This window comes from Syngnathus floridae, chromosome 19, assembly GCF_059516105.1.
Source record: "Syngnathus floridae isolate MCC-2025c chromosome 19, RoL_Sflo_1.0, whole genome shotgun sequence".
Taxonomy (NCBI): domain Eukaryota; kingdom Metazoa; phylum Chordata; class Actinopteri; order Syngnathiformes; family Syngnathidae; genus Syngnathus; species Syngnathus floridae.
The window spans coordinates 5,489,029-5,512,717 of record NC_142431.1 but is presented as its reverse complement, the minus strand read 5'-3'; the positions used below and the strand labels follow the sequence as shown (position 1 = coordinate 5,512,717).

General features: G+C 38.4%; 1 protein-coding gene across 2 annotated transcripts; it reads left to right on the top strand.

Annotated features, from left to right (window-relative positions):
• The first annotated feature begins 941 nt into the window (after nt 1–941).
• meis2b (Meis homeobox 2b) lies at nt 942–23,430 on the top strand. 2 transcript variants are annotated; one of them, XM_088362387.1, is made up of 14 exons: nt 942–1,253; nt 1,345–1,431; nt 6,975–7,207; nt 7,595–7,736; nt 7,838–7,888; nt 8,063–8,113; nt 8,240–8,386; nt 9,890–10,004; nt 15,901–16,040; nt 18,732–18,808; nt 19,454–19,512; nt 19,615–19,704; nt 19,825–19,921; nt 22,609–23,430. In XM_088362387.1, exons 3-13 carry the CDS (start codon nt 7,005–7,007, stop codon nt 19,881–19,883), a joined length of 1,134 nt encoding a protein of 377 aa, XP_088218513.1. In that variant the 5' UTR covers nt 942–1,253; nt 1,345–1,431; nt 6,975–7,004; the 3' UTR covers nt 19,884–19,921; nt 22,609–23,430. The 2 variants fall into 2 exon arrangements, with proteins under 2 accessions (XP_088218513.1, XP_088218512.1); XM_088362386.1 differs by lacking the exons at nt 942–1,253; nt 1,345–1,431 and adding an exon at nt 6,260–6,784.
• Nucleotides 23,431–23,689: the final 259 nt, after the last annotated feature.

Below are 23,689 nucleotides of genomic sequence, written 5' to 3'. Positions count from 1 at the left end.
TGTTATAGGTGTCAAACATAAGGTTCGGGGGCCAGATACGGCCCGCCACATCATTTTATGTGGCCCGCCAAGACAAATTGTGCATCGATGTCACGTATCGATATTAAAATTATAAATTGTCTTTATTTGACAAAATAGAGGTATTACTAGGATTTTTTATTGTCATTTATCTTTTTTTAACTATTGGAACCGTTTTTACTCGTTTCTTATTTTAAAACTTTTTATTCATCAGTTTGTTGTTGTACAAATAAATATGATGAAACTAAATAATACTGAAAATAGGTTGCATGTGGTAGATATTCAATGAGATTTTATACTCCCGAACGGCTTAAAAAATAAACAACATAATATTTTAGCGCGCTAGACTAAGTCCTGAGTATATGTAAATAAAAAATATCAGTAGTGGATATTTTTTAACATTTTTATTGTTCAATTTTTTAAAAATATATTTGTTTTGTTATGGGAAGGAATTTTTTGTTAAACTAATTCAAATAAAACAAAAGCTTTTTATTGATGTTTTGGATTTTTGCTGTGTATCATACCCTTTTTTGTCTTTTTTTAGTTATATAAATTCATTTGACAGCTGCTGCTTGTTGCAAACAAAGTTGGTGTTACATTAAAACATTTTGCAAATTTTTCTTCAGTCTCTATGCTCCATGATATTTTGTGGCTGTTTATGATCTGATTGGTGGTGATCCCTGATTGGTGCCCCTCGTGCTCAGCCGACCAATCAGTGCAGGGGAGAGTCGCCTCATCAAGGTGCACTGATTGATCCTGCTATTCTATGATCTTTTGTGGCTGTTTATTATCTGATTGGTGGTGATCCCTGATTGGTGTCATTCGTGTTCAGCCGACCAATCAGTGAAGGGGGAGAGTGGCGTTATCTGTGATTGGTTAAAGATGTGCCGCCAGGTACACTGATTGAACCTGCTATTCAAAAAGGCTGTTTGTGTCGTGTGAGTTGTGTTGCATAGTCAGTCTTTCAATATTGGCTTGTGCCACCGGGGAATTCGGTTTACGACGTCCTCAAGTTACGCCATTTCGTATTTACGACACGCGTATCATATGTTATGTTTTATATTATTTATTCATCTCATATTTAAAGCCTTTTTTCGACTTAAGCGGTTTTGCGTCGCAAGCGTCGTATAGGCGTCTTAAGATTCGTAACTCGGAACTAGTTGGTGCGAATACACCGCGGACTGGACTGTTGCGTCGTCTCTCTCTTGCAACGCAAGCAAACTACAGTAATAAAGGTAAGAAATTGTTTTCTCTTTTTTATTACTATACTGTTTCATTTTATTACTGTTCCGACTTACACCGAAATTCGGTTTCATTGCCGCGTAGGAACGGATCAGCGTCGTAAACCAAGGACCGCCTTGAAGTTGTGATTCATTTCTTGAGGCATCGTATGCTCATTTGGGACACTTATTGGTGAGTGGAAATCTTTAATAGCCAAAGAACAGGCAAACAGCGAGCGAACTGCAGAGATTGCTTTTATGGCAAACAAAGTCGTTCCCAATGCTTATCTCGAATCAAAATGCTTCTTTTTGCGCTTACTTGTCCATTAACAGTCGCACACAACTTCACACAGGCGACTTAGTCACAGGCCATTTCACAGTTTTGTTCCTTTATTCCAGCTTTTTCCATCATTGGTCTTGCTGGAAAGACCAAAAATAATCATTAAAAAAAATAAATGGGGAAACGTGGGTTTAAAAAAAAACAATTCAGATAAACCGTTACAATGGCCACAACTACTAAAAATTAGAATATAATGAAATAGTACTCACGGGAAATAAGAAAAATGGGTTAGATAGTGTGCCACCAAATTTGGCATGTAGATGGCAGTATTGCAATACATACCAACACCCAGTTTGCCTTTCCGACTGCACCAGATCTCCCTCATTTACCATTATCACTGCATTCATAGGCAGTTTAGACGTCCTCATTGAATTTATGCCAAGCTCTGTGCCAGAGGCTGCAAAAATGAGTAGATACTTTCTTTGATACAATTACACTGATCTTTGAGTTTCATTGAAAACTACTTTAAATGTTAATATATGACTTTCACTTTGTCTCAAATGTGGTATTTAGTTCATTGCTATGTCATCCGGCTGTTAAGTTTAAGTGCCTCCTCATGCTGTCTGTGCCATCATGTCAGAATACATTAAAATGAATAGGCCCAAATTGATGACATATCTTTCCACTACGTTCCATTAAATTGAACCCTATATCTCTGGATCAACAGATGGACAGTAAAAAAAAAAAAAAGACTACCAAATAAAGATAATAATTGCAATTTATAAAGCCACTGATATCATTGAGCATCCATATCTGGTTGATTTATGGACATTACGTCAACACACACAAAAAGAAGCTTAAAAGAGGATATTCAACGTAGAGTGCAAATCCACACACCACGGATGTGTTCAAAAAACCATCCAGTGAGTCTTTGTTTGGAATTAACAATTAAAATTATCCAATGGCAACATAATGAGATGGCTGGCTTCTGTCCACAATGCCCAAGGGAATACAATATACACACACGCACACACATTGAATGGTTAATGACCACCCAGATCTTTAGTGACAGTACAAAGCAGATCCAAAAGTAATGAAAGAAGTGGATTTTTTTGTTGTTGCGAAATAGACAAGATTTGAGTAATTTCAAGGAATAATTTATATAAAAGGACTATGAATCATTTGTTAAACTACAGTTCGTAAAAGGCAAACTAAGTTTGTTTTTCTTAAATAGGATGCTATTGGGCAGCATAGTGTGAGTAGTTTGCATAGCCACTCGGGGACTCAGTCTTCTTTATTTTATTATATTTATTTTTATATTCATCACTGAATGTCATGCAGTCTCATACTGCTACATTACTGGATGTTATGCACTTGAAGTTATTTTATTACTTGTTGCTAAACTCTCATCACTATGCAATTTTACCTGATTAATGTCACTGCAGTATTAGCTTGGAGTTAGCATTAGGGTTAGCTCTGCTTTATTGTATTACCTCTATTACCAAAACGAATCTTTTTACAATATCATAAAAATCCATAAATAAGACGCATTGGACTATAAGCCGCAGGTTTCAAAGCTTGTGCAAAAATGTTAGTTTGTCTACACGTATTTTTTTAAATATGTAAAATCACATTAAATTAAAGAAGTAATTTTTCTTACCACACTGTGCTAGGTAAGGATTTTTTAAATAGGCAACGATATTCTCCTGTGTCCAGTGTTGGAGATTACATATCGCTCCTGTGTTTTCTGTGAGGCTGACTGCTACAGGGTGATTAATGTGTTCATTTCCCATTATTAAAGACTAGAGCAGCGCTGCGGGCTACAGATATAGGACCTCGTCATAAATCTTAGCCAAATGAACAGTCAAATAATCGCTCATCGAAAATGAAATCTGGGCTCATTAATACTGACACCCAGACTGGGGGATGAGAACACACACACACACACACACACACACACACACACACACACCAACCAGTCTCGAGCATGAAGTCACACATTCGCATGAATACACACAAAATAGATAAACAAAATGTGGACTTGAGGGGGATTTGGTCTGGTCTGCCACCTTGGCGCACCACTCAACAATGACAGGCTGATCATTAGAGGAGCACACGTACACACACACACACACACACACACACACACACACACACACACACACACACACACACACTCATGGGCTCATTGTGTGTATCTTAGCTCCCACACACGAAAAAGCAGTGACCCATTAGTGCAAGACAAAGGGATCACAGGCCACAATTGGAGCCATAAATAAGATCAGTGTTACACACACTGAGTTATGTTGATCAACGGATGACGATCACTTTGAGAACATTGGAAAGAACAATGAGGAAGTCGGCCGCTTGCATCTTACATGGCTTGCTTCATCTCGAATGACGGGTCATCCAATAATAAGAGAGCAGAGCAGCAATGGGTACATGCATGCTCTCAGCGTCATTGTTATTTTGATCAACGGATAGAAAGTGATGACAATCACTTTGTAGCTTCTGACTCAGGGGTGTCAAAGTCTTTTTTGTCGCATCGTAGTCATAGTTTCCTTCGGAGGGCCATTATGACTGTCAAGACAAATAAATGTATGAACATCTCATGTTGTATAAAGTATAGGCTGCACAACAAACTGATGAATAACTAGTTTTGAAATTGGAACTGTTCAAATTTTTAAAAAGATGAATGGTAGTCAAAATTGCTAGAAACATCTCTATTTTTTAAAAGGGAAGACAATTAGCAATTTTAGTATTGACACAAAGTCGATACACAGTTACACTGTGGGCCAAATTTGGCCTACGGGCCAGAGTTTGACACCCCTGACCAAAGTGTCTTCCGATGTCAACTTTTCCATCATTATTTTACACACACTTCCTCCTATTTTGTGTGCCTATAAGCTATTTTTGTCACTGACTCAAAACTAACCAGGACGAAGACCTGATTTTTTATTTTTATTTTTATTTTTTTTATAAAACACATCACATGAATTTCTAATTAAAAATCAAATATTTAATGTTGTTTCTTTAATTGCGGTTACAGGTTGGGTGGCAAAACTTTAGGTAGGGGTGGCCACCCCTTGCAACACCCTAAAATCAGTAATTCAGTTCAGTACGTCTAGACCACAATACCACGTTAAAACTAACCAAATTTTTGAAATTTTTCCATAAAGTACAGTATCTCTCATTCTGCATGCTATAACACAATCTATCTCTCCTACATTGATGCAAATGTACCCACTTCCAACAACAACAACCACCCCACCCCTTGCCCCTGCTCCCCATCCACCCAGGTCTCTGCTGCCCTCCTTTCTCAGTCAGTTCTGACAATGCTAATGATTCTCACTGGGGTACAGGATGACGGGTGACAGAGGCAGCTCGACCGAGACTGTCTGAGGATGGTAGGGAAGGGGGGGAGGAAAGTTGACGTTGCAATGGGTGGGGTGGAAGAAGAGGTCAAGGATGGTGGTGCACTGGCCCCTATCTGGTGATGCGTCGAAAAAGATGCACATTTGCCTGACTAAATGGTAATTTATTACATGTATGACAGGGCCTGACACTCTGAATCAGCATGCATTCAGATCTCATTGGCTGGCCGAGTTTGTGTGGGGAGGGACGAGGTAAAATGAGGTAAACAGAAAGAGAACATAGGGAGGAAGAAACAGAATGGGCATGGAAATAATATGCAATGAGGAGCGACGTAGCCCCCGGGCATGGGACATGTTTTCCTTGTTTCCTTATCGTTAGTGTATTTCTAATTCAAATGTATGCCTTTAATAATTCACACACGGCATATCAAAGAATAGGGTGGAATATGTTTCTATGTTTGAAATAAAGTACATGCAAGAATTATTTCGCCTGAGAAAATGCTTCGACCATTCATTTCCTAACAAATTTGGGAGAGAAAAGGTTGGTAGGATTTTATGCTGTAAACTAGCTGAATACTACTATCTTGAAATTCCTCTGTAAGACAATGAATTTTCAAAGTTCACAAAATAACCTAAATATGTTCACTTTACTTTAGACAATATTGTTCATGCATGATTTTAAGCTCATATGCATACGTGTTGATATAAAGTAAAGATATAAACAGTAATTTTATATAAAAAATTTAACCAATTAGTTCATTCATACTTTGATGCCTGAACATGACTTTTAACATCTGTAGATGATAATTTTATTAAAAACCTTAACAGTCTTGAAATATTTGTCTAATGATCACGATTATTATTATCATTATTATTACTTGCTATAAGTACTATTTATTTAAATAAAATAATAAAATAAAATTAATCTGAATCTTTACTGAATACACACTATACACTAAAATAATCATACTTGAAAGTTGGAAAACTCCTCCACCAGGTTTCAGTGCCGAACCTGGAGGCAACAGTCAAGTCGTAAGTACACTGACCGGAAACAGTGTGTCATTTGAAAATAAAAGCATATAAATTGAAACAAGCAAGTGGGGGCATTGAAACGTTCTAAAAATAATAAACCTTCAGCTACATTAAAAACACTTTCAGTATTTTCTTTACTTTAGTGGAGTGGCAATCATTGAAATTAAATAAAAGAATAATCCATAATGTCCATGAGACACCCATATTGTCTAGTTGCCAGGTAGGAAATAAACAATTTGCTTATTCATGTTTTAAATCATACATAATGTATTATTCATTTGCACAATACAGAACACACGTCATGGCATTAACTGTTTACAATTGTAGAGCTTTTATTGTGAAGGCAATAACCGGGACTTGCAATTGTCAACGTTAACCGTGGGATGGCTGAATCCAGCCTTCACCAAATTCCGTCATCAGCATACACTGCAGTTCTCGCTTCATATAAGTGGCTCCTCAGCCAATCTGCGAGCAGAGAGCGTGTCGGCGCGCACGGACAGAGAACACAATCCCCCCAAAAGCCAAGGAAAGACTAGCAGGGAGTCCGCGCACTTTCTGTCCAAGACTTGATGCGCAGATGAACATCAAACACACGCACTGATTCTCACAGATGAGACCTAATCCACTCGAACCACAGGAATCAAGTTTGCAAATTGAGCGTTAGTAGCGAGGACAGATGATGATTACTTCTTTCCTCTGATCACGTTCTATTGATTGTCGTTCTACTGATTTGCCAACGGGACTATATTTTATAACTAGGAATATACTTTTCTGACTCTTGGATTTTTTGAAGTCATCCGTGCTCTTCAGCGTCACTTTTCTTGTACGCTTGAAAATTGCGCTCAACGATGGCGCAAAGGGTAAGTAACACACTTTTCTTTTCTTTTTTTTTTTTAAAATATTTCATTTAAATTTTTTAAATATGTAGTTTTAAATTGTGTGAAAACAAATTCCATCATGTCATATATGAGCGAAGAAACCTATAGCATCACAATATATTTTTTCTTATTAATTATTAAAACATTTAAATTAATTTGTCTATCATCTAAGTACGATGAGTTGGCTCATTACGGAGGCGGGATGGATGGAGTTGGAGTCCCGACATCCATGTACGGAGACCCTCACGCCCCGCGGCCCCTACCCCAGGTCCACCACCTGAACCACGGGCCACCCCCGCATCCCACGCAGCACTACGGAGCCCACGCACCGCACAGCATCATGCCAGGCAGCATGGGCAGTGCAGTCAACGACGCGCTGAAAAGAGACAAGGACCAGATTTATGGGTATATTTATTTACAGAATAAAACACTTTAATAATAAGAAATGTGCGCAATAAAAGGCTGGCTGGTATGAAACACCTTAAAATACAAATATTATCAAGTAATTCCAGTTTGATGTCAGCATTATATGAAAATAACGTCCATTAATTTGATCATTTATCCCAATTAGCATTTGTTTCCGAGCATTATTAAGTAATCCAATACAAAATTCCGAGAATCAAAACATGAAAATCATTTTCATTAAAAAACAAAAAAAATATTGAATTACATTTAAATATTTGTTCAAAAGGGTTGATTTAATTCGTATCAGTTTGTTCTTTTTTTTTTCCTCTACAAGGCCAACATGCTTGATTGTTGTTTTAACGGGAGTTTCACGTTACTGTGCTGCAGCCACCCTTTATTCCCGCTTCTTGCGCTCGTATTCGAGAAGTGCGAGCTGGCGACGTGTACGCCAAGAGAACCGGGAGTTGCGGGCGGGGACGTCTGCTCTTCTGACTCCTTCAATGAGGACATCGCGGTTTTTGCCAAACAAGTAAGAAATAAAAATACTCCAGGTTTTAGTAATTAATATTATTGCTGCAATCAATTGCAATGATATTGACAAAATATTTGCACGTCGTTTTCTAATTTCAGATCCGCGCAGAGAAACCTTTATTTTCATCGAATCCAGAGCTGGATAACTTGGTGAGAACATTTCCTTCTTTCTTTTCACGCTGCTGCGCTTGCCTGGAGCAATCACATCCCTTTAGGGCGCAGTTATTAAAATCATTGTTGTACTCATAACGCGCATAACGTTTTATAAAGCCCCCGAAGGCTTTGTGCACAGGCACTGTTGATTGATGGTTTCTTTTCCTTCAGATGATTCAAGCTATTCAAGTTCTGCGTTTTCATCTGCTGGAATTAGAAAAGGTCAGTATTATTCTGGTGCATGTAAATTATATACCCAGTATTCTCATAACTTTGATTTTTCTTGTCTGACCTGTTGAGTGAAAATATAAAAATCAGTATTTAAAATGATCTTTGGTTTTACTCTAGGTGCACGAGCTTTGCGATAACTTCTGCCATCGGTATATCAGTTGTCTGAAAGGCAAAATGCCCATCGACTTGGTCATTGAGGAGCGAGATGTCTGCAAGTCGGACTTTGACGATCTCTCAGGATCTTCCACCAACCTTGCAGATCATGTGAGTTTACTGGATCATAAAAATGTCTCCTCAATGTCTTATTCATCATTATGGTGTCATGGTACAACTCGTGGGACACAATAAATCAGAAAGCTTGCATATATTCATGTTCTTTAATGTGATTTATTGTTTTTTCTCATCAAGATCAATAGCATCTTGAGACCCAGAGAAAAAAACATTTTTGAATTTTTACACCACATAATTCTTAGGGATGAAAAAAAATTACTTCAGTCAAAATAGTCAAAACATTTATTTATATTTTACAATATGCTCTATATGTCCTATATGTGACTCTGTTGTATGAAATTTAAATTAACTGGTTCACACAATAAAACATGAAGGCTTGAAGCACCATAAAGCCATTAGAAGTACTAATTGTATCCTAACTAGTCTGGTGTGTGTCTTACCTGATAACCCAGACAACTGATAACACTCATTGTGATATGTACTGTATGTTAACTTTAACTCAAGCTCTGCAATGAGGGAAGAAGATGCATTGTTACAGGGGCACCTGGTTGTAGTTAGTATTCAAAACTTTAATTTAAACTTATTTATGTCGTGGGCTGCATCGTAGTTTCTTTCGGAGGGATGTAATTAATGATAACTAGTTTTGAAATGAGAGACTAGTAATAACTGTATAAATATTTGAAAAAGATGAATGGTAATAAAAATTGGTAGCAATGTCTCTATTGGTAATCTCAGCATTGTCGGATGAAGTTGATGCAAAATTTGTCTTTGCGGGCCATATAAAATGATGTGATGGGCCGTATCTGGCCCCCGGGCCTTAAGTTTGACACCTAAAATTTGACTCAATACATAAAGCATCCTGTGCTCCTTTTGATTGCTTTTTAATAGATGGGATATGAAAAAAAAGCCCTTGATTAGCTTGATAAATATAGAAACACATGGCGTTTGTTTGAGTAGCCGCGTTTACAGAGGATTTGCAATTATTTTTTGGTCATGTAAGAAAAGAGGGGCCATCGTGGAGAGGCCCCCCCTTCGCACTGCGCTTTTGTCCTTGTGCTTCTTGTTGTCATCTGCTGAGCTCTTCATCTGATCACCATCAGGCAAACAGCTGACGCAAAGAGGCTGAAGAGGGAGATCTACTGTTTGGCTTGGGCTTATAGCCGTCTGAGTACCCTGACCAAGCCTCCCAATAAATACAGAGCTCCTACCTAAAACCGCTCGCAGAAACGACAAGGGCGTCACAAGGTTCACATGCTGCAGGATTGCCAGATATTCTCTAGAAATCGACTTTTTCTATGGTGTGTGATTTCAAATCCACCACAGGCAGAATGGTAATTGATCTCTCATGCGATGTTTAATTTACCGCCTTGCAATGCTAATTGCTGTCTTTGTAAAAGTGCATAATGGAGCACTTACTGGACCTACTGGACTTTCCTCATCTATCCCCCCCCCCCCCTCCCCTTCCCTCCTCTCTTCTTTACTTTTATTTTCTTATCTCCTGTCCCCCGGTGTGCGGACCTTACCCTGACCTCTCAGAACCCAGCATCCTGGAGAGACTTGGATGACGCCCACTCCACACCCTCGGTAGGAACCCCAGGACCGTCCAGTGGGGGACACGTCTCTCAGAGTGGAGACAACACCAGTGAACTCGGTAAGAAAGACCGCCTACAAGTCTCCTCCATATCAAAGCATTGTATTTTCCGTGACCCCTCTTAAATTTAGGTGACTCAGTGGGATTATTTCATGACATGTGTACATATATTTATAGCAGGGGTGTTTTGGAATCAGAGACTAGTAAAAACTGCTCAAATATTTTAATTTAATATTGCGCACCATTTTTCTATTTTTTTAAACGTGAAGATAATTTGTAATTTTAGTACGGACACATGAAGTCGATGCACAATTTGTCTTTGCGGGCCACATAAAATGACATGGCGGGCCATATCTGGGCCCCCGGGCCTCGAGTTTGACACCCACGGTTTATAGTAAGATAAGGGAGGACGGTATTCACAAAAGTGTTTCCTTCGAATTTTATACATGGGTTGATGGTTAGATAAGGTGGCAAATTGTTTTTTGACTGCAAATTGTATCATCAAAAAGAGACTCAGAGTGCAAACTTCAGTTTTTTAAGATTTGCTTGTCAATGACAGGCTTGCCTTTTAAAAAAGCTACAGAAATATATATATATATTTTTTTTTTGTCCGGCCTGCTTAGCCTTGGCTGCAATTCACAAATCAGAACTCTGGGACAGCATTCAAACAAAAAGTTGCTTCATTAGTGAAGATCCCTGACAATGGCATCCTGGGTACATCTCATTTAGAAGTGATAAATAGATCTTTTAACTCATCATTTTCTCTCCGAGTGTGGCCCTTGTGTTGTCCTAATACTATCTTAGCACTTAGTGTGATTGCCAGTGTGGTAATTGGAGGCTATAAGAATTTTATGGTTTGTTTTTGTTGTTCTGCCCTATGGCGGGAGTAAAAATAGAAAGGACTTTAAAGCAACTTTCCAGCCTCTGCCCATCAGGCATCAATGGGCAGAGCATTGATAAGAACAATCGGAGGATGCTTTGCAAGACAAGAGAAACTGAGAGGATTAAGTAGACAATCAGAACCAGATCATGATTTTTACTTTGATATTGCATCACACATTTAAAAAAACAAAACTTTCTTACTGCATCAATTTTGCAGGAGCATGTTTCTTTGATTTTTTTTTTTTCCCGCTTATCTAAAAGTCAAGTCAGCCTGGGTGTGAATAGTTTCTTTGCTTTAGGCTTTTTTTTTTTTTTTTTAGACAACAGTGGGGGAAACCTCAAGGTCCATGGCCTTTTGACCTGGAAAAGAATACATTGAGGATGGGGGTGCAGAATATCCCCCGTGGGGATGTAAGGGCAGAGCATTTTATGTATATGAAACAAAGGCAGAGAGGAGAATGGAATGATCAGAGCTGCAGTTGCTGCAGCAGGGTTGGCTTGTATGCTACCTGCTGAGGCTCCCTGGGCTTCTGCTTTATTTTCTAACTATGATACAGAGGAATCAAACCCAGCACAAACTGCAGTTAAAAAGCCTTTTGAGACTACAGAAGTCCGTTCCGTGTCTTTAATGGATGCCAAACTCGAGACATGACTTCATTACGTGTAACTCTCCCCCCCCAATTTGGTGGACAAAGCAACATCACTTCATTAAGCTTACTGATTTTTGCTCCCAAATGTACGGTTAAGTCATAATTGAATCTGCATTGGCAGTTATTGAGCAAGCAAATGCAGAAATGAAATAAATAATAAATAAATAATAATAAATAAATAAAAATATTTTTAAAATAAATAAATAAACAAGTAATTGATAGAAAATAATATAATAAAAATAATAAATAAAACCCCACCAAAATGATGCACAACAAAAATTTAAGGATGGATGTGTGGTGCATCCAAAATATTTTATGTCATCATTGTTTGGAAAGCGTAGTAACTAGTGCAGGCTACATGGAACATCAGAGCAGCCACAAATTTAGCCACCATATTTTTTAGCATCTCAATTCATCTCAAGTCATTGAAAATCATCATTCATAAGTGACTATAGTTTTTTATTTCTTTGCACAACCTTTCAATGCCACTGGTTCTATTAATTCTGTAAAATATTCTGTAATAAAAATAAATAATGCACTCTTATGTAATTATTGCATCAAGCGCTTGTCTTAACATTACTGCAGCGTGAATACTAACTCCAATATGTTCTGATAAAACCAACCAATGTCATTTGGGAGCACTGTGGTAGTTTCAATTGGCTTAAAACCACAGGAAAATGATCCTAGCCACTCGTGGTTGAGCTTCTGGCTGCCTACTTCTCTGTGGCCTCCCAGCATTAGGTTGTTTCCTTGTAAGCTGTGTGATATGTAAAGGGGGTCCCTTTGATACATCCACCCCCAGGGTTACTGCTGTTGACCACAGCTAAGGGGGCTGAGCTATCCGAGGAATGTTTGGAAGAGGTCTGGGGGTGGACAAGGAGAAGCTTTAAATGTCCATCACAAAGACTGAGATAAAACAAAAGGCGGGAGATAGACTGGTCAAAAAGATTTGTATTTCAAAATGTATTGTAAGGAACAGGAAGTGTAGAATTCTTCTGACGGACTCACAGCAAGATGGAATGTTTCATGCTATGGTTGCTCACATGCCAGTGACATCACAGATTCACTGTCAATACGGAATCGTGTCTTTGTTGCATCTGTCATGGGTCTGTGGGTGTTTTATAAAGAAGGGCAGACTCCATGGGAATGAAGGAGGTGGGACGGAGGGAAAGCAAAATGACGCACACACTCAAACGTATTGTGTATTATAACTCTTTAATCCAAATCGTGTCATAGCCGCAGTAAGGCCTATTTGCAGCAGTATGGGTGTTGCAACATGAAACAAGGCAAAAAGCAGAGCAATAAAATAAAATAAAATACAATTAAATACAATTAAATACAATTAAATGCAATTAAATTAAATTAAATTAAATTAAATTAAATTAAATTAAATTAAATTAAATTAAATTAAATTAAATTAAATTAATGAATAAAATACAATAATCCTTCAGTGGATCATGATAGATAACCATCCATTCCAAAACGGTTGTGCCCCAGGTTACGAGTATCAAAAATTCATTGAGCAGGAAAATCAAACACAAACTGAAGCACTTGAATGGCTTGATAAAAAGCCAACCTGACTCAATGCAGCTCCTGATGTGACTTACTAGCCACACCCCTTACAGGCGCACCAACACGCATGTCCGATTGTGCGTGCGTGACTTTTGGCTTGGTTACACTTTATAAAAACAACCAATTTATTTGCTAGGTGAGTCTATTATGACCTTGGTCACTGAAAATTTTGAATTTGTATTCTAAGTCAAGTACCACTCTTAACAAAAAAAAAAAGATGTTTGCCACGCTTGCAGAAATATTGAAACATTACCTTTCACTGCCATTCTGATTACCAAATGCAAAAGTGCTCCACTTTAAATTTAATCATCATGTTCAGATCCCAACGCAGAGGTATTCCCCAAGACTTGGAAACAATCCAGACTGTTCCATTTGGAGCTGTGCATCATGCCTAATAAGGGAAAGAGCTGTGTGGTGTCACTGATGATGGATCAGGGACCTGCTGAGCTCATTAGATAGGCATGCTGGCTTTGCATCACTGATGCAAATGGGGTACAGCAATCAGTTCTGCTAAGTGCTCCCCACTTTGTCTTTTTCACACACCATCCACTGACTGCTCGTCACACCATAACAGTGTTTAAAAGAGCAAAAAAATAGACCAAATTTTTTTTTAAAATCCACGAAGCTCAAAGCAATAAAAAAATTAGACGTATGAAGCACAATATCGACTTGCCTCGACATCGCAAACTAATATAAATTAATGTTGTAGCTTTTTTGCATGAGTGTTATTATCATTAAGAAAATGTTAATGCTAATGACACTGTGGCACGTAATGGTAATTCTAACTCTCTTAGTTCATCTAGCCTGTTTTACAAACATATCTTTTTTTTATCTCACACTTACGTTTAAATACACCAGTTAGTAAAATGGGTGTATTTCAAATTAGTAGTGAGGGATTCTATTTAAAAAAAAAATTCTCTTTTGTCTTTTTCACATTGCATGCTCCATTTGATCAATTCTGAGATTTGATTTCAATCAAGAAAAAATAAAAACACATTGCAGAATTCAAGTAAGCACATTTTGCGGTGTTAGGTGTGTTAAATAAATAAAAGAGCAGGAAAAGGCAGTGTTGGAATAAAAAGCATTAATATATAACAATGTTGAAAAGAGCAGTAAAGGCGGAACGGAGAGTGCAAATTCTTCTTCATATCTTAGGGTGCTGCTTTTTGTGTATGTTTTTCTTCTTCGCCCCGGGGCAATACTCCAGCCAACCCTGCAGTAATGCCCAACCCTCCACCTCCACCCTCCGGTGGGTGTCACGCGTGCAGACACTGGCAGGCAGCGTGGAGTGCGCCCTGATGGGGTGGGGGGGGGGGATAGAGTAATGGGAGGGGGGGGGGGCGGGTGAGAGCAGGGGCATGGCAGAATTGCACGGGTGTACGACTTTGAGACTGGACCGTCACACACTGCTTAGATTGGCTGAGTTGCCGGGGAGCAGTCAGAAGCGATTAGTGTAGCAGAAGATCTGCCCTGCGGCTTTCCCCTCTCTGCTGCACAAGAAAGAGGGATGAGGCGAGGAGAGAAGAGGAGGTAGACCAGGGTGAAGTGGGGGGGTGTGACATGCCATACGTAGAGATAATTAGTCTGAGCCTAGCGCGCTTTTTTTTTTTTCCCCTTCTGTACTTTTTGTTTTCTCTCACTTTGCCTTATTTACTTAAAACATTACGAAAGAACACTCCAACTACAGGTAGACTAAGCTAGAATTGATAAAGTATAATTTATTAAATAATAATGTATTTTATTTCAAAGCAGAAATATTTTTTTTTACTAAAAAGGCAATATTTAAGTTTTACTTAAAGAGCTTATTTAAAAACAAACTTGTAAAGAAAACACAGACAACAACACAGAGGCTGTCTCATCTCTGGATGCCATCCGTCAAAACTCCCACCCACCCCCTCCCTCCCCCCCATCCATGGAACACATCCTTTTTAATGTCAATATTCATTAGCTGAAATATTTATTCATGAATATGGCTCATATAGATGCGCTTGATTGATGCATCCCTAAAAACAAAAAGACATGCTCGGGCAAATCTTAAGAAAAGTAGGGTTTCTGTCCCGCCTCGGGGGAGGAGTCTCTCAGATGCATTATTCACATGCCCTCCAGGCAGGCTTTCAAGGCTACTCTGCCCCGAGGGCAAGAAAAAATAACCACCACTGTTAAAAGTAAATCATCTCGGCTGATGCACAATTAATGGCAGAGAGGGAGCAGAGTGCCCCATGCGCAAGCAGGGGCGGAAATCCGAAGCCTCCTGCCTTGATCCGCGTCGGCTTTCTTCTGAAATCAAACAAGGATGCTGCTAATGGCAGAATCCAGAGATGCAGACGATCGTGACGCAGACGTTGTATGGGATGCTTGGGGGATGGGATTTGGCTGAACACAAGGGTAATAAATTTCCTACCCCCCCTTCACCCAAACATGCACCTCACGTCCAAGTTTGAACAAAACAGAGTTTGATGTTATCGGGTTTGTATTTCATACTCACTTTTTGTTATTGTGTTTTATTCGAAGGAAATCATTAGTCTCAATTCAAATAGAGGTCACATATAAATAACATTACATGTAGCACAGTGCCTGTTCATTATTTCACGTTGGGTACACAACTCCTGCAGTCATTACTTCATGTCAAGCCAGTGACTCAGATTGTATTAATAGCTCTTGGTCTTATTGAGATCCCACACCCCCAAACTCCTCTTCATTATCCAATGTCCGGGGGAGTCAAACAGAGGTGAGAGGAAATATCTTGTGCTGTGCCATTTCACACGAGAATACAACACAAAATTGTTGCCTTTTTTTTTGGCAGGGTTGTGTAAAATCCTGAGCCCAAATTTAATATTTTTTTAATCGTATAGGAGACGGCCTCGACAACAGCCTAGCATCACCGGGCACAGGAGATGAAGATGACCAGGATAAGAAGAGGCAGAAGAAAAGAGGCATCTTCCCGAAAGTGGCAACAAATATAATGAGAGCGTGGCTATTCCAGCACCTTACAGTAAGACATTTTGGTTTTCCCTACTTTTTAGTTTCCAATAGCAATTGCAGGATTCAAGCAAACTCCAGGTCTTCTGTCACAAAACTCACACACACACACACACAATTTTTGCCGAAAGAATCTTAAAACGAAAGCCATGGAGTATTTCCTCCAGAGCATCGGTGTCAAACTCGAGGCCCGGGGGCCCAGATACGGCCCGCCACATCATTTGACATGGCCCCCGAATACAAATTGTGCAGCAACTTCATGTGTCAATACTAAAGATACAAATTGTCTTCACTTTTAAACAATACAGATATTTCTAGCAATTTTTCTTACTATTGAGTTTTAAAAAATATTTGCACAGTTTTTATTTATCGTTCATCTTTGATCCTGGTGAAATAGAAGAACCGACCTTCATGTCAAGGTCCAATTTGTACCACTATTCCTTGGTTTATACAGATATCAACATCAGAAAGAGAATAAAAGCGAACTTGGAGTGCTTTACCTTTTGTCCAAGGTCCAAAAGATCGAGCCAATGCTTTCTTCTTATTTTTTTTTTTCTATACTTCACACTGTCAGATGTGTCATAAGCTCTTAGTCGTTTAGTTTATAATAGGCCCACACAGATCCTGTACTCATCGTAATCCCTTCCCTTTCCAAAGCCCACCTTTAGATTTCGTGATGAAAAAAAGGAAGATAATTGAATTATCCCTTTTCTGTTCACAATCCTCTAATTTGTTAAGCAAAAGTGTTTGCCATGGCAGGATGTGCCAATGAAAAGTGTGCAAGGAGACTTTGGGTTTCTGAAAGGCCCATTGCAACACCCAAGCGATCAAGCATTCATCAGTTGTTGAGGTTGTGAATGGAGCTGGATTATGTTTTGTCACACGTCGCGGGGTAAGGGGGGCTCCTCGGTCGTAGCCTCATGCTTTTGTCACCCCATTCTGAAGAGACTTGAAAGATCCCCCCCCTCTTCTGAGGTAGCTATAAAGAACGCAGCTGTAAAGGTTCCAATTCATTATATCATTCATTATCGTCTCATTAGCCTGGTCAAACCGTTGGTTTCCATGCAACCTTTACATTTGACCACATTCAAAGATGAATGCTAAACTTTGAATTTAGTCATCACACGCTGGAATTCACTGATGGCCTCACACAAAGTAAAGTAAAATGAGTCTTTTAAGAGAGCTGTATGTCTATTCAGGTGAGGTCTGCGCTATGCGACCAGATATTTACGGAAGCGTGGAGCTGCTAATGTGGAGTAAAAAAAAAACCCGAATTGACTGGCAAATATGTTTGAATGTTCGAACGCATTTTAATATGTTTGAACGTACTCGAAAATACGGTCGAACGTACTCACAAATACATTCAAACATACTTGGAGCAAAATTTTTCCCCCCCAAATGCCCAAATTGACTTGTGCATGCGTGAAAAAAAAAAAACTATTTTGTTTTAAGCATTTGAGCTTTATTATTCCAATATTATAAAATATATTTATTTATTCATCCTCACGAGGGTCACCGGTGTGCTGGAACCTATCCCAGCAGTTTTTGGGCGAGGGGTAATCTAAGCTGGAATTTTATATTTGAAAAAGATGAATAGTAATAAAAATTACTAGCAGTATTTCTATTTTTTAAAAGTGAAGATAATTTGTAATTTTAGTATTGACACCTGAAGCCGATGCACAATTTGTCTTCGCGGGCCACATAAAATGATGTGGTGGGCCATATCTTGCCCCCGAGCCTTGAGTTTGACACCGATGTCATTCACAATCACAACTATGAACAGTTTCGAGTGGTCAATTGGACTACCATGCATGTTTTTGGAATGTAAGAGGAAACTGGAGTAAGTAAAATTGAAATTTCAAGATTGTATTGCATGATTTTGCTGCACATACCCTGCGGATTAGATTTAGTGATGTAAACGAGGAAAAATATTTTAATTGCTCAGCCTTGATTTGGACGAAGGGGGTGACACGCAAGGTTACCCATATCACATGCACGGCTGACTGCATCATCCGCAAGTGGAAAGAAATATTGCAGCTTACTTGTATAAATGCACTTTGCACTCACAAAATTTCAGTCAATTTCTGCTTCAGCAATGTCGAGCACTATTGGTGTCAAAATTCCTTAATTCGTCACTATTCAACTTCAACGTTGATGTGGAGTCGAAAATATGACTTGTTGAGGAATCGGTTCAACCCCTAACCTGAAAAGAAGTTGAAAATTAAGTGCTTGGAAGCTCATCCTTCACTGATGACCACAGGAGGCAGCTGATGGCCTGACAGCAGCAGAATGGCGACTGGCCCACGACCCTGTTCCCAGTACATGGGTCACCTCTGTCTGCCATCTGCCGCCCTCCTCCCTCCATCTCTCTGTCTGTCTCTCTCTCTCTCTCTCTCTCTCACACACACACACGGGAGAGATGGAGAGAGGTGGGGAGGGGTTGTTCGCAGGGTGACGGGGGGCCTGGCCTTACCAAGACCCCAAACAAAAGACACCATTGTGCCCCTTTACATCCCACCCGATCGTTTGTCAAGCAATGCCAAATAATGTCAAATAATGTCACACAAAGCCACGCACTTTTAGCCTCAAGTGTTAACAGGGCCAAACATTGGTCAGGCAAAGTTTTTTTTGTTTGTTTTTTTACACTTGCACAGTCACATGATTGTCAATATTAACATTTTGATAATCACTTATCCCCCGACAGCACCCATATCCTTCGGAGGAACAGAAGAAACAACTAGCACAAGACACGGGCCTCACCATTCTCCAAGTCAACAACTGGTGAGTGCCTTTAAAACCATTTTTTTTAAATATTAGGTTACTTTCACAAAACAAAATACATATATTATCAAATGTAAAGACTGCCTAAATGACCTTTCAGCAATGCACATTTAGCGTTGAAAGCTGCAAAGCGGATGTCAATGCATTCCGACTCACCGTGCAGCCTTAGGGATGTGTTCATGAAAAAGCATTGGCAGACCAGTTAGTCTTATTATAGCCTGTGGCTACAAGGCTAAACCTAAATCAATAGATTTTTTTTCTTTTTATAGATATGTTACAAGGTTCTAATACACCAGATTGTATCTGTGGTAGTGAAGCGTATTAGTGAAGTCCCTGGAGACACAGCATTGGTTTCCAGTTTGATTCAAACTGCCATGTCCTGAATGTTTTAACTGAGAAGAATTGGGAATTTAATATGCCATATTAAGTGAATGAAAGGACTTAAGTCATATTAAAAATAATTCATTTAGAAGATTTTTAAATAAATTTAAATATTAAATAAATTTAATAATTTAAAATAAAAAGCTGTGACATTTTTTGTGGTCAGTTGTGGTAAATTAGTTTTGTTTTTGTTCAATTCTCTCATGACCTGGGGAAATAATTACTATATATATATTATTTATATTGCATATGTTTGATTTCTAGGTTCATCAATGCAAGGAGGAGAATAGTTCAGCCTATGATTGACCAGTCCAACAGAGCAGGTAAAAAAAAAAATCATATGGTGATCATAAAATAATTTTAGTAGTATCAAACTGAAATGAAGCCTCAAACTTATTTAATGCCCTTTCTGTTCTTCTGTCAAGTGAGTCAAGGTACAGCTTACAGTCCAGACGGCCAACCAATGGGAGGTTTTGTTCTTGACGGACAACAGCACATGGGTCTCCGACCCGGAGGTAAAAAAATGTCCCGCCTTAAAATCACGTTATAAAATGAATGGAGACAATGCACCCTTATCATTTATGCAATTGATATGGAGCTCATGTGCCACTCATCTTTACACACACTTGTTCCAGGTCCAATGGGGGGAATGGGTATGAACATGGGCATGGACGGGCAGTGGCACTATATGTAAGCCCACACCACTGAGGCCAGCCTCAACAACAGGGTGAAGTAAGTATATTAGTGCAAATTTCATTTTCCATTTCTCTCCAAAGAAAAAAAATGCTGATGATTTATGAACGTGGTGCAAAAAAAAGGGTTTTATTTCATATTTTTAAAAATTTTTTCATTGCGAGGGTTAGGCAGATATATTAATTAATTTACCTACGGTCAGTATTGTGAGAAAATTTCGAGAATGACTCAGATTCATCAGAATTTGACCAAAAAAATGCCGCGTTGTACTCAGATCGTGTTGTATTGAGGAGGTGGCCGAGAGCCAAGAGGGTTGTCAACGTCGCTGCGTCACGGCTCTCCTTTGGCTCCCCTTCTTTCAGGCAACATGGCTGTACCCAGGGCATCTAAAAAAAATAGGTTCGTAGAGCCCTTATAAGCTTACTTGAAAACCACCAGTGTAACCAAAAATATATTTGGAAATTTTTTTTTTTAGCTCCTGAGTTCTACATGTACGCTTTGAGATCATCTTCTTTGTGTATGAATTAATTATGAATGCATTATCCTGCCCCTTATTGGTATCGGTCTGCACAGGAGGAGCAGCACAATGTCCAGTGAAGCATGATGCAAAATTCCTAATCCGATATAAATATTCTATTTAAGTATGTGATTATTGTATGTCGTAGTGCAATACTGTAGAGAGATATTTATCTCATTAAAAAAAGTAGGGGGCTGGAACAGATTACATTTATTTTTCAAAAAAAATATATATATATAAATATATAAAAATATATATACTACATTACAAAGACTTTTACAAAGGCTGCATATAATGATATTTTGAAAAAAAAGTGTGTATATATATATATATATATATATATATATATGTATATACTACATTCCAAAGACTTTTACAAAGGCGGCATATAATGATATTTTTAAAGGAAAAAAATATGTATATGTATATATATATATATATGTTTATATATGTATAAATATATATATATATATTTGTGTGTATATATATATACATGTATATATGTATATATACTACATTACAAAGACTTTTACAAAGGCGGCATTGTTTGTTAGATGATCCTTGTAATTTATAAATAGAAGTGGTAGTTGCATCACATTCCTTCGCAACCATATTTTCTTTGCCTTTCCACATCTTTTTTTTCTCCATCTTTCCTCTCATTAAGAATCAGGCTAATCCCACCCCTACCCCCTTTCTTCCTCTTTCTTCGGCCCCCCGACCAGCTTCATACTGCTGCTGACAGTTTCTCAAATCAAGACATATTGCCTGCCGAAGGCATCCAAGCACAGAGAATTTTATTTAACACCCACACTCCACTGCTCAATGAGCCACGCTGTAATGACACTTACCTTGATTAATAGAGCTCTTTATATGTAAATAGGGGGCTGCATTTGCTTCATTTTTTATCCAGTGGGCCAATATTCGCCAACACAGCTGCTTGTCTCATAATCCCCCGAATGTTGCTAATGAAGTTCAAATGGTATCATTCATGATGCTTTATGTTAAAAAAATTGCAAGAAAGATCGACATGGCTTTTCAACTAGAATAAACACTATACTGTACATGTATTTGGCTGTGATTTAATCTAATTACTTCTCATTTAATGATGAGTGGCTAGTTACTGTGTAGTTCAATGAAGCCTGGTGTATTTGCCTCCCCCAATTTCATCTGCAGTGAGAGCATATGCTGACTGCAGCAGTAAATTTCCTCAGGACTGCAGAAATATTACGCTTTTCCATGCACAATAAAGCCAAACCCATAATATTTAACCAGCATGGAATACATGAGTGAGTCTGCATTATGTTTTCTGCATAGGCCTGGCGCACTGACCTATGCGCTGCTATGGATGCAGCACATGCAATGCTTGTGATATTTGAAAAGTTCTTTCCAAAAATTGAGGAGGTTACTCTGTAATGAAATGTTAAATGATGAATTGCTTAAATGATGGCTGTACAGAATGTGGTATGTAAGCTTGCCCTATATCAAACATATTTTTATTAGGAGACTGAAAAAGGGCAAAAAAATTACAATGCCAAAAGCTGAATTTTAAAAGTGTAAACAATCATTTATCACTTTTTTCTGCTGTCTATAGGAGATCGAAATGGGTCTTGTGAGGGGAAAGTTTTTCTTTGACAAGTTGTGCTGACTTATGACTCAACTATCATACTATTGTCTGACAATGTTTCATAAATATATGACTGGACAACCATTATAACAATTCTTACATCATTACATATAATTATAATATTCAGCAGAGATATGTAAATTATTGATTAATTAATTGAATAATTAAAATAGATTATCTTGCAATAAGTATATTATCATGATGTATTTTTCACCTTACAAGGTAAAACAAAAAAAATATAAGGCTTTTATTAGTTGATTGTGTTTCTTTCAAATTTAGACTTTACATATTTATAGTTGCCTGAATTATTTCCTGTGTAGAGTAATTTTTTTTTTTTTTTTACTTTTTAGGGGGCATTACAAAAAATACCACTGAAGACATTTCTGTTATTTTATCTACTAAGATAGAAGACTATCATCCTTCTACTACTTTGAAGCAAATACTTGATGATACATTTATTTTATTTTATTTATCAATGTTATTTGCCATTATTTGAACGTACTGAGAACATTTTGTCCACGTAGGCTCGTTTGATTGTGAGTTTTATTTCTTACCACCCCATCTACCTTATCTTGGTCTTTCCAGGCCTCCATGGTTGGCTCAGGGATCTTCATTTTGAGGAGCTTGGAAGCAGCCGGTGCATTTCCACGTGACCACCCCTCGCGCCCCACTTCAACTTTGTTGCCCTGTGGCTTGCACGCACACGAGTGTTGAGGATCACGGGGTAAAAGCGTCACCTGTAGGCTACTTTTTTTTCCCTAATGCAGTTGAAAAAGAGACTTGAGTTCGAAGAACGGGAATCGCCGGAGCGCAAAAGGACCCGGGGAGGTGGGTGGCTGCTATGTAAAAATAAAACAAACAAAAAACAAAATAAGACATTTAGAAGAAAAGCAGTCACGCATTTCCCCGCAGTTTCATTTTAAATTATTTATTTATTTTTATAACACGACGGACCACAGGGATGACACTTTTTTTTTTCTTTATGAATCCAATCTGTGAAGCTTTACTTCCATATTTGCATCTCCTTTCTAAACATCAGTGTACAGACACAACGCACGCACATACACGCAAACACTGGAATAGATTTGAAAAATATGTATAATAATTTCAATTGTTGTGCTGTATAGATTTGTGCTTTTTCATTGCGGCTTTTTTTTTTGGGGTTTTTAAAATACAGTATTGTTATTGTGACCTCACCACACATCGCCAACCTTGAGTGATATTACGTCACACTCATGTTGGTTTCTGTTGCATTTTCTTTTCATGCTTTCCTCTGTGTGCAACTAAAGGGAATTTATAAAGAGTTCAATCTTTTTTTTTATATATTGTTTTAATGATTTTTCTATCACCAAAACAGAAGTCTTCACTGTAGAGCCAAATCGAGATAAAATAAAGAAGGACAAAGCACTGTGTGTTATGAAAAGAGAAAGATGGGGAGGTCGTGTGTGGGCGTTGGAAGAAAAAAAAAAAAGCAACAAAATTAGTTGAAGGAGCAGGTCACGTATCCAGCTTCGGTTCGATAGAAGACGGAATTGCACTTGTCTGCTGTTATTGGATTGATCGTGACAGCCATGATGGATGGGCCGACTCCTAAATTCAGGAAAATAAGAAAGAAGCTGCAGCTGGTTTTCACGACACGTCTTTGTTTGCACGGTGCACGCGTGTG